A 15536-nucleotide genomic window follows, 5' to 3' on the forward strand; every position below is an offset into this window, starting at 1 on the left:
AGCGGCGTTCCCAGAGCTGATCCCCCCTTTTCCAGCGGCGTTCCCAGGAGCTGATCCCCCCTTTTCAAGTGGCGTTCCCAGGAGCTGATCCCCCCTTTTCAAGCGGCGTTCCCAGCAGCTTTGATCAGCCCGAAAAGCTGCGCCAGGCTCACAGCTGTCATTTCAGATGGGTTCTCGCTTGCATTATTCTTTCCATTAGGCAGTGTTATCCTCTTTGGAGGATCTTTAGGCTTCATTTCAAAAGTATCAGAGACTCAAAACCATGAAGCAGAAGAGCCTGGTAGGTTTTTTTGAAGGCAGGCAGGCGTGGGTCCAATTTACCGGGCAAAAATGTCGTCTTTAATGGTGAGCACACACAAGGGAAAGCTCCATCCCAAAACAATCCCTTTATGTTTAAAACCTTCATCTTCCAGGCTCTCTGTCTCACACTCCCCCACCCTTTCTATAAGGAAACACAAATAAGAAAGAACAAAACCTGCTACTACTCCAAGCTTTAAAAGAACAACTCAGTGCTGAATATTTAGAGAAGAACATAACACCCACAGAAATCAAATGTTCCCTAGAACTCATCAAAGATCGGGATTCTACCAAATCATTCACAACTCATTACCACGGTTTAGTAGCAATTAACTCCTCGGGATTTGATTGCAGACTCTATGAAAGCTTTCTCAAAGTCCACAGGAATGTGGGGCAGCAACAAGCCCTGCTTGGAATGTCCTGTGTTTCCCACCAGTGACCCTGGTTTGTCTGTGAGGAGGTGGGATAGTGCCATCCACACCACAGCTGATGAACAGGACCCAGCACAGCAGGGCAGATCTCCAGGGAAACAGGGCAGTACTTTCCTACGGTTTTGATCAATTCTGTTAACACTTTCAGCATCTACAAGCCTGCTCCGAGTCCTCTGTTGCAACAGCCCCTTAAGTGCTTCCCTTTGTCTTTTTCCACTGTGTTACATCAACCTTGTTAAAATCTATTTCAGCAAATTAGGGAATTTCAGCCAGAACCCACCATGCATCACGGACCCTCATCCCACAGCCCCTGCACCATCCAGGGTCCAGCCACACGTGCAAGGTCTGTCCCATGCCCCCCAATGTCTGTTTGCAGATGGATGTTATGATGAGCAAATATTCCCATTGTGGAATTCCAACAGAACAATAAATCCCAAATATAGTTAATTTAAAATTTGGCACTTCCACTTTATATACAGTAAATGACCCATTTTTCAGCTGTTGGGACTCTCAGGCCGTGGGTTTTAGGATGAGAATGGTGCATTTCTGCCCAGTAATTACTTTATGCATCAGCGAGACAAAGCCTTGTCTGTCTCCAAATTATCATTCTGGGGCATTTCAAGTGCAATAACCCTTTTGCAGTTATTTCACTATACTGAAAACTGAGAAACTTCTCAAAGGCAAACAGTTTGTTCCAAAAAAACCTATTTATTCAAAAAACCACAAGCCAAGAAGCAAAAGCTGGCAGCTGATTTAGGTTATTTACTCTACTTAAAACCTGCTCCTACCCTACAGCAGCTTCAGGGCTCCACTTCTCAAATGTGCCCTATGGAAACCCCCACCATCCAACACTCAGGCCCAGTATGTAACTGGTAATGTCCCTAATTAGCAACTGGTGAAACCCAGAGAATTATGAGAGAATCAAGTGAATGGATGAAAGAGAATCTCAACCACACCATTTCCTAAAAGCAAATGGTTCTGTTTAACACGAATTGATTGCTTCCATAAAAGAATTTCATAGAACGAGAGTCACAGAATGGTTTGGGTTAAAGGGACCTTAAAAACCATCTCATTCCACCCCCTGCCATGGGCAGGGACACCTTCCACTATCCCAGGTTGCTCCACTACACCAACCCAGCCTTGGACGCTTCCAGGGATGGGGCAGCCACAGCTTCTCTGGGCAACCTTTGCGAGGTCCTTGCCACCCTCACAGGTAAGAATTTCTTCCCAGTATCCCATCTAACCCTGTCCTGAGGCACTTTGAAGCCATTCCTCCTTGTCCTGTCTCTCCAGGCTCTTGTAAACAGTCTCCCTCCATCTTTCCTGTAGGCTCCCCTGAAGTCTTCTCTTCTCCAGGATGAACAATTCCAATTCTCTCAGCCCTTCCTTGTAGGAGAGGTGCTCCATCCCTCTCATCATCTTGGTGGCCTCCTTTGGACTTGCTACAACTTATTTTAAAGGCCAAAGCCAAACATTTACCACAGATTTTTAATCAACAAGTTAAGTATAAAGGAAATGATGGCTGCAGGGGCAGGAATATCCAGGTGCTCACTGGCCCCACGCTGCCTCGCAGCACAACAGCTCTGAATTTCTGCATTTCAGTCCCCTGCTGCTGGATGAACAAGGGCAGGTTAGATGGAACCACATTAAGGCACCTATTTGGAGTTCAGCAACGTGGCACTGATTTGCTTCAAGCCTCATTTCTGCTGCTCTGATGGTAAAGAAAATGAGCTATTTGGTTAAGCTGCTTGTCTCAATTTTTATGAATGATCTAAACTATCTGGGTAAGTATTATTTAAAGACAGGTCCTTAATGATGAACAAAGGCATAAAAAGAACTCGTGTCTGGAGGCTGAAGCTGGAAAAATTCAACACAAAGAGGCAACTTCATAAAAGAGAAGGCAGTAAATCACAGGACAAGGTTATCAGAGGGTGGGGAACTCTTCACCACTCGTGCAGCTCAACCAGCACAGCCATCGCTGGCAGACAGGGACTTTCCCCATGCCTCACTGGGCATTCCATAACCCATACTATGAAAGAGGTCGGAGGGGAGGATTGGGATGCTGAGCCCAGAAATCTTCAAGGCATTGCTGCAGCAACTACGATCACTGCACCTGGACAAGGCAGGATGCAGAAGCTCCTCAATGGCCAGCTGGAAACCCGACTACCAAAACATTCACATTTGAATGTTTTTGTGCTATAAGGAGACCAATCTTGTCAAGTTCTTTGTAACCTCAGCTTCAATTTTTAACAGCTTTAGTCAAAAATTGTCTCTACTGAGGCACAAGGCAGGAACGCAGGGGAGCTGTCATGCTCCGGCTGGCTCAGACACGGAGAATTCCTTACAGCAGGATGTGCATTACCAGACTGTGTTCCTCCTTCTGCAGGGTTATCCATGTTTTCCTCCACACACGGGTGTTTGTGTTACGCCTCTTTACTTTTGTGAGTAATTGCTCTCATTAACCCTCCCGGTCACTGCAGCTGTGGCCTGTTCAAAGCTGAAACCATCACTCTGGAGCTGCAGCATCACCCCAAAACACAAAGAGCTCTACAGACACCAGCAGGTTTGGAGGTCTCTTCCTTTTCTCTCCTCTCTGCCCCTTCAGGATCACTCATTTTCAGGGCAATGAACCTCAAGTTTTAAAGCCTCAAACTGCAGGCACAGATCAGTGAGCAGCCGAGAACAGGATGATCAGTGTTCAACATTCAAGATGTTCTTATTTCTCAATTATTCAAGTTGTAAGTGGAGAAAAATCTTATGAAGGACCTGGGCAGTTTTGGGCCTCAGCCAGACATGGTATTCAGGGAAACCTCCAGAGCAGCCTCACACTGAGGGGATGGGGCAGGAAAAGGGGGACAGGCTCCATTTTCACCGGCCACACTCTGCTGCCATTGACAGTGCTGGGCGCTGGACCATCAATACAGACCAACAGCTTCTCTCTGGAAAATCTCACATTAAATCTCGTAACAGGATTACTTTAAGGGGTAGGGGGAAATAGAAGGTGAGAAAGGCCTTTTACACAATTCTCTGCAACATCAAAAAACTGCAGCTTTTCTCAGAAAAACTGTGCCTAAGAGGCAAAGGTGCTTCAGTTCTGCTCAGACTCAGAGAACAGCTCTAGAGACCATTTTTTCCTGCATCAAAATACAATCATCTAAGCAGAACTTGAAGGAGAACCTTCTGAGTGGAGATTTATAGGCTCTGCTATATTAATTTCTCAGTTTGCTGTCTACAGTTCCAGCTGCTCCTCCCTCCAGGGATGCGCCTGTAATGGGAACGATCCCTCGTCAGCAAAAGAACACCCAAAACCTTAATTTTAAACCAGGTCCAGTCTATAGCCTGTTCTCAGGAATGGAGGCTGAAACGGAGAGGTGGGAAGGGGTAACTCAGGTGGTTCCAACAGATTCCAAATGCACTCTGTAAATCAGTGATGCCATGCAGATGCAGTGATGTGTTTAGGTGAAAACAAGGCATGCAGCACAGGGGAGAGCAGAGCAGATTTAAGCAGTTAAGAGAGGGTTAGACAAAGGAATCAGAAACATCTCCAGCTTCGTTCCACATCTCTTGCTGTTACAAGGCTTAACTAACTGAACAATTTAAAACAGGTTTCACATTTCCTCCTTCTATTTTGCAGCTGCCACCAGGTTCTCCTTTTCTGAGTGTTACGTTTTATCATTCCAGTATCACGACCAGACAAATTTTGCTCCCATTAGTAAATGTTCTACAAGCCCTACACCTGTGTAACAGTGCTCGAAGAGTGTTTTACAGAGCTGACCCCTATTAATACAGACTTCATCTCTCCCTGTGGGTACAGAAGCCATGTGTAGGCAGCACTTTAGAATCACTTTACCTCAGCAGAGTAGGAAGTTGGGTGCTCAAATACAGGGAAATGTGGCTTGGGGTCGATGAAGCACCACGCGCCCCAGGGCTGGGTGTTTCACACCAATGCACAAGGGACAGAGGGAATGGTTGGCTTTTTGGGATGCTGCAACCACACCCTTGTCCTCCCATCCCCACTGCACCCCCCTTCGAGGTTATTAATCAAGGGGGGACCTGAGCAACAGAATTTGCTTTGGGGTGTCCTAAACCCCAGACATAGGAATCTCCTTCCCTCTCCTCCTGTCAAGACACTATGACAAAGAAGCCTTAAGCATGACATAGTAATTCCCCTTGTCTTTGGCACCAGTTCCTTTTCCTAACCTGGAAAACACCTATTTTCTAGTTATTACCTCCTAGGTGAGCACCACACGTAACTTTACACAGGATACCTCCCTGCCCAGCACTGATGAGTGAACACTGTGGGACTGGCATCAGGAGAGAAACTGAATTAAGCTCAACAGAAGGTTGGTTTAAATGCTCTCATAGTAACAAACAAAGCCCATCAGTCTGAGACTTTGAACCATCTTGTGTTGCATTTCCACTGCCCCAGGCACTGCAGGAGCATGACCCAAGGCTGAGCTCATGGCCTTTGCAGCACCAGTATTAATAAGCAAATATATTTCCCTGAGCACTGCAAAGTTTATGAAAATATTTGTTTTTCTCACCTCTCACCATATACAAAGGTTTTAATAAGCTTTAACAAACATACAAGCAAACAAACCCTTAATTAAAATAAATAATTTAAATTTCTGACCTGAAGGCTTCTATGGAACTTCCACAACCCCCAAACACTCAGGTGATGATGGGAGAAAATATAACTGGGATAAAGACAGTGCAGGAACATCCTGCCACAGTGCTGGAGGACCAGTGGGGATGCTGCAATTTCCTCTCCCCCCAGTTACGAGTGCATTTTGTCTTTTTTTGGGTGTAATTTTTGCTGTAAACACACCTCGTATGTAACTGTTCCTCTGCAGGTTCTTCAAACAGCGGGTCACACGCTCTGAGTGATGGTTGTTTTATTCTTTTATTCAACTGTCATTGGTACTGGTTATTTGGGGCATCCAAACCAAAATATTAAAACTGCAAGCTAAGAGAGCAGCAACACAGCAAATCCGTTGTAAACAATTTATTATTATTTTCTACCTCAGTTACTTACAGGAAAAAAGTCATAAAAAAGAAAAAAAAAAGAAAAAAAAAGAAAAGCACAGATGGACTATTTACAAAAAATGAGAAAATTCACAATAGCTGAAATGTTTGCAAATCATGCACACTAAGACAAGTTCACAAAAGCAAAGCAATTCATAGCAAAAAAACCCAAACAAAATAATAAGAAGCCATACAGATTAAAAAAAGCTATTGCCTGCAGAGAAGTCAAAAGAAAACTACCCAAGTATTACATCAAGCATCTTTAATGAAATGAACAGCACAGCCGTGGATTGTAGAGCCTTTGACACCGACATTTTAAACAAGTGGATTAACAAACATTAAAATGCATTACAGTTCTACTGTAAGCATGCAACATACTTCTCACAAACTTATCATCAAGTGGGTAGAAACACTTCAAGAACGGCAGAATTTAAACAGAATGTGTGTTTTCTACCCGAAAGTCCAGAATCTAGTCTTGTTAAAGCCAATGGATGGAGGTTTGCAGCTCTCCTGCGATTTGGGTGGAGATGAAGAGGCGCGATGCAGCTTAAGCAGGGAAAGCTTGGCCAGAATTTAGGAAATTTGCCCATGATTTGCAAGCAAAGTTTGGAAGGAGAAGCAGCTGCAGGCAGTGTGCAGGACCATCGCCGGTCAGAGTTGGGATCAAAGAATCAGAGAAACCCAGAATGGTTTGGGTTGGAAGGGACCTTAAAGCTCATCCAGTTCCACCCCTGCCATGGGCAGGGACACCTTCCACTGTCCCAGGCTGCTCCAAGCCCCACTGGCTCTGGGAGCAGGGCAGGAATTGCTGTGGGGGGCAGCAGCTGCCTGAGCCCCTCTCTTGGTGGCATCCTGCCACGGCCCTGGTGTGATGGTGGCAGCTCCCAAAGAGCCCCCAGGCCAGAGGGAAGGGAAGGAAGGGGACACATGTGGGCCTGTGACACCACAGGGTCACACAGCTGGGGTAACTCAGCCCTGCGCTGCCAAGGGCCCAGGGACAGGAGACGCCCGTCTCGCTCCACCCTGGATGGGATTTGTGCTACTGCTGGACGTCACCACGTTAAAAAGTGCCAATCACTCTCTTTGGGGCTGTTTGTGAGACCAAATCAACCCAATCATCCTTCTTACTTCGTTGATAAAATGATTTCTAAAAAGTTTGTGAGAAGTCATGCCTTCGGAACGCCCCTGACCCCATCCTTGTGAGTTACATTCCAAGTGGGCATTAAAAACTCATAACAAAGCAGAGGAAAAAAAAAAAGAAAAAAAAATAAAAAGCAAACTCAAAGCAGTGAAGATATGGAGCCTTTAAAAAAATAAAAATAAAATAAAAAGTCCAGTCAATCAAACCAGCCAGTAAGAGCAGCAATTTTTCAGTGGACATTGATATTAAACATGGACCACCCAGGCTTTCTCTGTCTCTCTCTCATTAGCACTGTAGTAAACCCCGATTAATTTGTTATGCATCTTTAAGAACTAGTTGATAAAAATTATGTCTTGTGAAATCGGCAAATAGTCTGCAAAGTGAAATAAGAACAGAAATTAATAGATTAAACTGAAAAGATAAGTCCCAGAAATTAAAAAAAAAATAAAAAAAGAAGAGACACAGAAAGGGAGTGATTGCAATTAAAATAAAAAAAAAGAGGCAATGTACTGCATGAGGAAGGGCTGGGAGGAATCACGGGATGGGAGAAGATAGAGCAGTCGCCAAAGGGTTGCGTGTCTTGCCCCTGGAGCCAGGGGCTGTCCCATGCCATAGGAAATGGTGGAGATGTGGGAGAGGACATGGGACAGCCCGTGAGGGGACCCTGCCCACAGCTCTGACACGGACACGGGAATGGGAATGCAAACAGGTGCCTCATGGCATTTGTACCTCGTTTCACTTGGAAAACAGGAAATACCGTCAAGACAGTTCAGTCAGAAGGGAATTCCTTTTTCTGGCTTTAATTTACTGAAATAGTAACTGGGCAGCACAACCTGCACAGGGACAGTGCCTGTGACAGCCCTGTGGGGTGACCCCGGCCCGGCCACCCCGCCCAGCCGGTGGATGGAGCATGGGCAGGTGCAGGACACGACTGGGCTGTGACAAACGCTGCCAGAGCTCCTGAGAGCAGCCCAGAGTGTGACTGAACATCCTCTGTGTGTCTGTACTGAGGCTGCACCACCAGTGCGTTCAGGGAGGGAGGCAGAGGAAGCTCTCAGACCCGGGATGCTCCTGCAGAAACAGCCGAGTACTTCTCCCTCCAAATCACGACACTGAGACTTTAAACCTGACAACTTACTAAAAAAGCACATTTCAGATTCCCTTCCACCAGTTTGCAAGTGCCTGTCTCACACTCCAAGCCCTACCACAGGCCCCACTGAACTTCTGCAAGTGCCAAAATGCACGAAAGGAAGGGCTGGCACATCCCTGTCCTTGAGTCCTGCCCTGCTCCTGGAAAGGCTCCCTGGCACTGAGCTGTGCTCTGTGGCACTGGGCTCCCTGCCCCAAACACCTGCTCCAGCGAGGGGGGCACCCCATCCTGCTGCTGGACCATTCCTCACACCACGCCTCTGGCCAGGACGCTCCCCACCCCGCACGCTCCGCCGGGTTGTGATTCTGGAGATCAGAGCCCCAAATCACCTGAGAAACTCCCAACAACTCTGGAAAGGTTCTGATTGCTGCTAAGGAATAATTGATCCGAGCAGGAGGAGAGCAGGGGCAGAGCTTTGGGGCAGGGGAACTCAACAAGGTGAGACAGGACCCTGAGCATCTCCTGGTGCTTCCTGGCTCCCCTGGGCCCCACCATGGCCCACAGCTTTCCACATGGATTCTTTTTCCATATTCAAGCTCTGCAGGAGACTGAAAATAACCAGGGAGTAACTGGAAGTCCTGCTTTGATAAAAATAGGCCCTTAATAAAAATACATCTAAGAAGGGGTCGAGTCAAAGGGTGCCTTTTCTGTCAGCAAGCAGACACATTCACTTTCGACATGTTTATAATTAAACTCATCTAAGCTCTGCTGATTTCCATCATTAAACCTATCAAAGGTGTCTCTCCTTCAGTGCCTTCATACAATCAGCTGGCACACAGAATCGTGAGGAGTCAGAATGTGAGACAACACACAAACACTTGCTGAAGCCTCCTCCTCACCTCCAGCTCCTGGCTGCAATCCTGCCAGACCACACTCTCCCACTGGTTCCAGCAGAACCAGAGGTGGTGTCACCTGGACCTGGGGCAGCTGCCTTGTCCCCACCAGCACCGTGTCACCCTGGCAGCTCTGCTGTCTGCCTGACGCCCCAGTTGTTTCAGACTTGGCCTGGTCCAGGTGGGAAGACGTAGCACTGGTGGGAAGAGGTGGCTCAGCTTTCGGTAGGTAGAGCCCTGGCATTTGTGACTTCAAATACACAAACCCTCACAGTGCTGTTCCCCTCGGTGTTATTGATCCTGCAAAAACCAGCTGCACAATAACCCCATCACAAGGACACTGTGCATGCTACAGGTGACAACAATCCGTATTTTCCCAAAGCAGAGTGTCATCCTAATGACCTAGGACTGAACACAAGGCTCCACATTTGCCCCAGTGCGCTGCAGGTGGAGCTAAGCGTCTGTTCACATCCTCACCCATCCTAGAGAACCTTCCTGTGAGGTGCTGGTTTTCCTCCTGCCCCTCCCTGCTCACTGCAGGGGGGTTCACTGGGTGTCCCCGTTACCCCAAACTCCCACCCCTGTGCTGTGAGCCCTGAGGAGTGCGTGACCCTTGTGACAAGGCTGCTCAGGAATTCAGGAGTCTCCTAACCATGGTGGCCAGGTGGGGCTTCAGCCACAAACACAGCAGTGCTGCTTGGCTTGTTCCAGCTGCTTGGGAAAAACCCGGAATGAAAGAAAACTCCCTGTCCTGTGTGGTGCCAGTCCCACTGCGGAACACGCTGGAAAGGGCAAAGGCTTTGCATGGGCTTTGTTGGATGCCCCATCCCCGGAAATGTTCACGGTCAGATTGGACGGGGCTCTCAGCAACCTGATCTAGTGGAAGGCATCCCTGCTCACTGCAGGGGGTTGGACCTTTGAAGGCCCCTTCCAGCCCAAACCATTCTATTCTGTGGTTCTACGATCCGTTCACCCCCGAGCCCGCCGAGCGCCCCAGTCCCGGCCCAGCGCGGCAGCTCCGCCGAGGGCAGGGGGAAGCGAACCGACGCCAAAGCACAGCATCACCCCACGGCTGCTCGCTGCTCCTGGGGAGGAGCCCCCGAGCCCGGCACGGAACACGGCGAGGTCGGACTCCGCACTCCAAAAGTGAACGTTCACTTACCACAGGCCAGCACGGGAAGGTGTGTGCGGGTCCCTGTGTGTGTGTGCGTGTCTGTGTGTAGCTCTACAATATCTATGAAAGGAAAAACCCATCAAAGGGAGGGTAACAGCTCTTCAGTGATCTCTCTTGCTTTTATGTTTTAATTTAAGAAGTTTTGTTTTCAAATAACCAGTACCAATTTATACATTAGGAAAAATGTATTGAAAGTATGTCGCTATAAATGTCTATTTTAAAATAGTAAAAAAAAAAAAAAAAAAAATTGCTGTTGTGTGAGGTGCTCCCTGCAGACTTGCCTGTCTCAGCTTGCAGCTATGGACTTAAAAAAAGGAAAAAAACAAAAAACAAACAAACAAGAAAAAAAACCCAAAAAAAAGAAGGAAAGAGGGGAAATAAAGCAAATCTGCAAATGAAATGTACGTACCTGGGAACTGATAACTGTAACTTGGGGCAAATCCAGGATATCCTCGGCCATATGTTGCAACAAAATTCGGGTAACCTTGATCACAGAAATGTAAAAAAAAAAAAAAAAAAAAACAAGAGAGAGAAGTTTGAGGATTAATGAAGGGTTTTTCTGAAGGGGTTTTTTTTTTTTGTTTTTTAATACAATGCACAGTGACAGGGAGAATGGGTGAGACCTAATTTTACAGAAGGTATTAAAAAATCAGATTTATTCTGCTCATGCCAAACTGCAGAGAGGTTTCATCATTATCCTGGATAGAAACATCTCGAGCTGCCGGCGCTGGCCCAGCTCCGAGCAGGAGCCCTGTCACTCTGGTAATTAACATGCACTTTGGTGTCTGGAGCCCAAGGACTGTGCATACTTGTTAGCTGGAAGAGTAAATGCCAAATGCTAAGGCTAAACACATAACACGGGTTTGCTCTGACATTTGGAGAGCTTACAATGAATGTACTTTGCTTCAGAGCTATTGACAGTTGGAGATTAAGGTAGTAGTAATTCTTTATCCCGGGAGTGTGAAGGACAACAGTTAACACATCAAAGAGTTGGAGGCAACAGCAGCGACGAGCCAGGGAGTCAAAGAGCTTTTAATTTTTCAGGAAAGTAAAAGGAAGCTGTGTGAGGTGCTTCCGAAGGCCCTTTCTGAGGCAGAGCAGTGGCGCAGCCGACCTCGGGCTGCTTTGGGAGGGTTATGAGGAGAAAAACCCACTTGAGAGCATTCTGTGAATAAAACCACCTCAGTGAAGGCACAGAGTGGCAACTCTGCTGGCTGGAACAAGCAGCTGGAATATGAGGGAGCAGGGCCCGGAGCGAGGGTGCTGATGGGCACTGGTACCAGCCTCGGGTGAAGTCTGCCTGCGCCACACGGTGCCTGTGTGCCAGGACCAGCCAGGCTGGGCAGGGGGCCTCACTCTCTTGTCTGCATGTGCTGGATGTCCCACTGGTCCCTGGCCATGCGTGGGCTGGCAGCAGCCACGGGGTCGCACACTGTGACACCCCGTGTTTTAACCTCCCCACCCTTACAGAGCACAGCCATTCTCTCTGGTCCCACAGTGGCTATTTGCTCTGACCCACATGGCCAATGTCCCGAGGTGTCCTGTACACTCAGAGGGTTTCCTAAAATTCTAACCTCACATTGATTCTCAACCTTTCCTCGCTCAGTTTTCTTAAAAACAGGCACCACCCCGTGCAATTCCAGTGCACTAAATACCGCAGAATGTCCCCACTGAGCCTCAGAGTCACCCCAGGCCTCTCCAGACCAAGAAACCATCAGGAAAAGTTTTCTCCCGCTGTCTGAAGTCAGTGGGAATCTTGGCAGCAGCTGGGCTGGAGCCCGGGCACATGCTCAGCAGCCGAATGGCTCTTCTGGGGGGCTCCTATCTCTGCTTTTATTTATCCTTTAATACACCCATCCATCACCCAGCTCTTTTCCTGCTGCAGCAAGTCCCTCCATTTCCGATCAGATTTATATATACGTACAGCGTACTATTAATCATAATCTAAAACTGGAAGATAAAAATGCTTGGATGAATTCTGATTATGGGATTAAGCAGTGCCAGGCAAAGGCAGCCCTATGACGCCCGGACAGCACGTGGCGCTCAGTGATATGTACACACTGCTTTAGCCCTCCTTTCACAGCTCAACAGCTGGATTCCCTTAGAAATTAATCACCTCTGTCATTAAATCAGATCTTTCAGAGTTAAGCTTTACAAACCTTTTTTTCCTTTCCTTTTTTTTTTAACAACACTATTGATAAATGGATTGTTTGCTAAGTACATAGTGCCATTAACACCACTGAAAAATCGCTCTGCGGCGTCCGACCGCAGCCCCTCTCTCCTTGCCAAGAGGAAGAATTCAGTTTATTCTGATTCAGGCAATTCTGAAGCAGATCTGTCAGCACACAACTGTCAGGGCACAGGGACTGACATGCTGGGCAGCACCTGAGCTCTGCAGGTGTGGTACCTGTGGCCCCAGCTGGATTGGCACAGTGGGGGGATGGCAGCTGCCCACAGTGGTTTGGATGCCACCTCTTCTGCTGCCCTGCCCTGGAATGGCCCTGCCTCTGGCCCCAGGGCATGCCTGCTGCAGCCCTCCTGTCCCTGGCCAAACCTGGCTGTGCCTGATGGCCACGGCACCAGCCAAGCTGCCCGGGGGCTCTGCTGGCACCGCCAGCACTCTCGAAGTCAGGCAGATGAAATCATAAATTTATAATACAACATTACTTCAATTTTCCTCTTCATTTACTGCTGCAGTGCCCAGCTCTGCTCAAACGACTTGAAGCCTGATCCTCGGGGGACGTTGCCTGGCTGAATATCAATGGTGCTTAACGCCACACCCACGTGGATCCTTCATCAGGCCAAATGATGGCCATGCTGACCTATCCAACACTCCCATTAGGTGCCATCCTCATCCTGCACTGGGCACCCAGCAGTTGGTTTACTAGCAATGATCAATCCCTTGAATTATCCCCTGTTGCTAGACCAAAAATCCAAGTTTTGACTGCATCACCTCCTTTAGAGCAAGACTCTCCTGTTCACGGAAGCAGAACTCAAACCAGCAACCAAACCACTTTCACACCACTGCTTCCACCCAGCTCCTGTCCAGGCTATGGAAGTGTCTTTTCATTTTAAAATTTGGTGATGGGGTAGACAAAACTCATGGTCAATATGTGGGAACACTGAGCACAGAGACAGGGGACCTCTGCAAAATTAATTCAAATGCTCCAGAAAATGCATGGAAGTTGTTGTCTCCAAGTGTTGCTCTGAGTTGCAGCTGCTACTCCATTGAACAGTGTCTGGTGGAAAAAGGAATGACTTTCTTTGAAGGGCACAAGCTTCTTTTATGCATGAGCTCAGCCTACCTAGGCTGAGCGTGTGCAGGAACACAGAGCCCTGCCAGAGACCTTCCGAAATCCGTGTTCCACCACACATCGCTCCCGCACTCTGCGGGTGTGAGCTTGGGGACTGAGTGCTCCCACCTCTGGACGGGTTTGCAAGCTAAAAGGAGCCAAATTTTAACATTAAACACCAGGAAGATGCCCATCACCAGGAGAAATGAGTGCCGTGGGGCCCAGCTCAGGGTCACCTCCAGAGCCAGGTGTCACCGCTGTGGCTGCAGTCCCAGACACAGAGAGCAGCTTCAGATGGGAGGGGAGATCTTCTCCTAATGTTGCTCCTCCGTTGCTCTCTTCTTTCCTCTCTTCAAGTTTTCAGGCACAGACCTGAACAGAGGGCAAAAAGCTGTGGGACAATGCTGGGACACCCACGTGCCCTTGGGTGACCGGGCTCCTGACCCGTGCACCAAGGCCAGGAGCCAGCGTGAGGCTCCAGGCACAGGGTGAGTTTCTTGGTCACCAAACTGCTCCACTCAGCCAGACACGTGCAAGGGGGCACACGAGACCTGTTCATGAGCATCCATGGGGCTGGGGAGCAGCTCTTCCTGCTGGCTGGGCTGACAGGGAGATCAATGGAACTGAATCTGCTCCACTCTTTATGCAGAGGGGCTCATTAGTGCTCCTCCTCTCCCTGAGATCTCCCTGAGACCAGTGTGTCCCACCAGCAGCCTGAGCCCCAGACAGCCCAGCAGCTGTCCTGGCACAAGGTTTAGCCTTTCTTGACTCTCCCAGTCAAAAAATCCTTTCAGAAGAACACTTTAATTTTGCTCCAATCAACCAAATCATCACAGAAGCGGCTGCCTGTGCACCTTTAGACCCCGGCTGCTGCAGGCTCCTTGGGGAGGCTGTGATTAATGAAAAAGACCAACTTCCTTAATAGCTTTGGAGGGAGTCGCTCCCCGCTCCTTCCTTTGGGTTGTCTTGTGCGTTCGTTCCTCCGATTCCCTCCTCTGCCCATCAACAGCAGCTGGAGAAGGTGACCTTGAGCAAGGGCCTCTGGAAACAGGTATAAAAATCCTTCCAGAGCAGCCCCAGTTGCTCTGGTTCAGCCCAGTTGCGCATGGAACAGAAGGACCAGGGTAGACCTGACCCAGCCTCGTGAGACCCCATGGAACACTCGGCAGTGATGGAACTCTGTGTCTGATTATTTGATGGGTTAATTATGCCCCTCTTCCTGCAGGGATGGGCCCTGAAGCCTTTGAAACCGGGGGTTTCTGATGGCCATCCAGCAGCTCTGCTCTCCTGTGCTGCAATTTCCTTGTTCAGCACTTAATTATTTAACACAGTGCCACTGTAGCAAGCAGGAACTTGGAAGATGAAAAAGCAGCTCGAGTGGATAATGAAGCATCTGGCCTTCAACATGCATCAATCACTAGAGCTCAGCAAGTTCCCCCGATCCGAAATGCAGGGAGAGCAGTGTGGGATCGGCCGGAGCCGCACTGGTCAGGGTGACCCAGCCCCCCAGTGCAGCAGGACCAACAGGTCCAACACGTGCCCCGTCTCTTCCTCTGTGCAGTTCCACTCACTGAGGGCTTCTTTCCTTAACTCTCACAGCTTGAGATGATCCTTTTCCAGAGAGACAGCCCCGGTGGGAATGGACTCACACTGCACCCGGGGGCTGAACTTTCCCTTCAGGACACTGGGGTGGATCCAGCTCCACTCACTTTTTGCCCAGCTGCAAGGAAAAAGGCTGAGGCCATATGGTGAAGGATGATGCTGCTGTGGATTTTCTTGGCTTCCCAGGGTGACCTGGACTCTCTCCCCCTGCAGCCAGCACGGTGGCACACAGACCTCCACACTCCACCTCCACCACCCTGACCTCAGGCAGCACAGGTGGAAAAGGAAGAGAAAACGGCAGAAATCAAGTACATTAGCTCAGGCACCCGGGGAACACACAGGTAACGAAATCACAGACTGACTAGAGCAAGATAAATATTTTAGGCATAAAAAGTGATTTCCAAACACTATGGGGCTGGGTGGCAGTGGAGCGTGGGGACAGTGAAACAGATGATCAGCTGCAATAACCCGATTACACATCCCAGAATGGATCGCTCCAGCCACACGAACAGAAGTACTATTAATTCAGAGATAAAGCAAACATGGCAGGAAGTTTTTCCAATCAAATCAAGCAGTGTCTGGTGTCAGAC

General features: G+C 48.6%; 1 protein-coding gene across 20 annotated transcripts in view; it reads right to left on the minus strand.

Moving 5' to 3' along the window:
- The window catches only part of MSI2 (musashi RNA binding protein 2), a 211725-nt gene that overhangs the window by 29887 nt on the left and 166302 nt on the right, over window positions 1-15536 (minus strand). For 18 of the 20 annotated variants that reach the window (XM_042026479.1, XM_042026475.1, XM_042026471.1 and 15 more), the window contains one exon: window positions 10461-10535. In XM_042026479.1, the coding sequence (XP_041882413.1) occupies window positions 10461-10535 (75 nt within the window). Of the gene's footprint in view, window positions 1-6000; window positions 7268-10460; window positions 10536-15536 lie in introns of those variants that run through there. The other 2 variants (XM_042026484.1, XM_042026483.1) reach the window with 1 other exon arrangement.

The sequence above is a fragment of the Corvus kubaryi genome, unplaced genomic scaffold, assembly GCF_017639235.1.
Source record: "Corvus kubaryi isolate FWS band 111438036 unplaced genomic scaffold, C.kubaryi_AGA036_p1.0 37284, whole genome shotgun sequence".
NCBI lineage: Eukaryota > Metazoa > Chordata > Aves > Passeriformes > Corvidae > Corvus > Corvus kubaryi.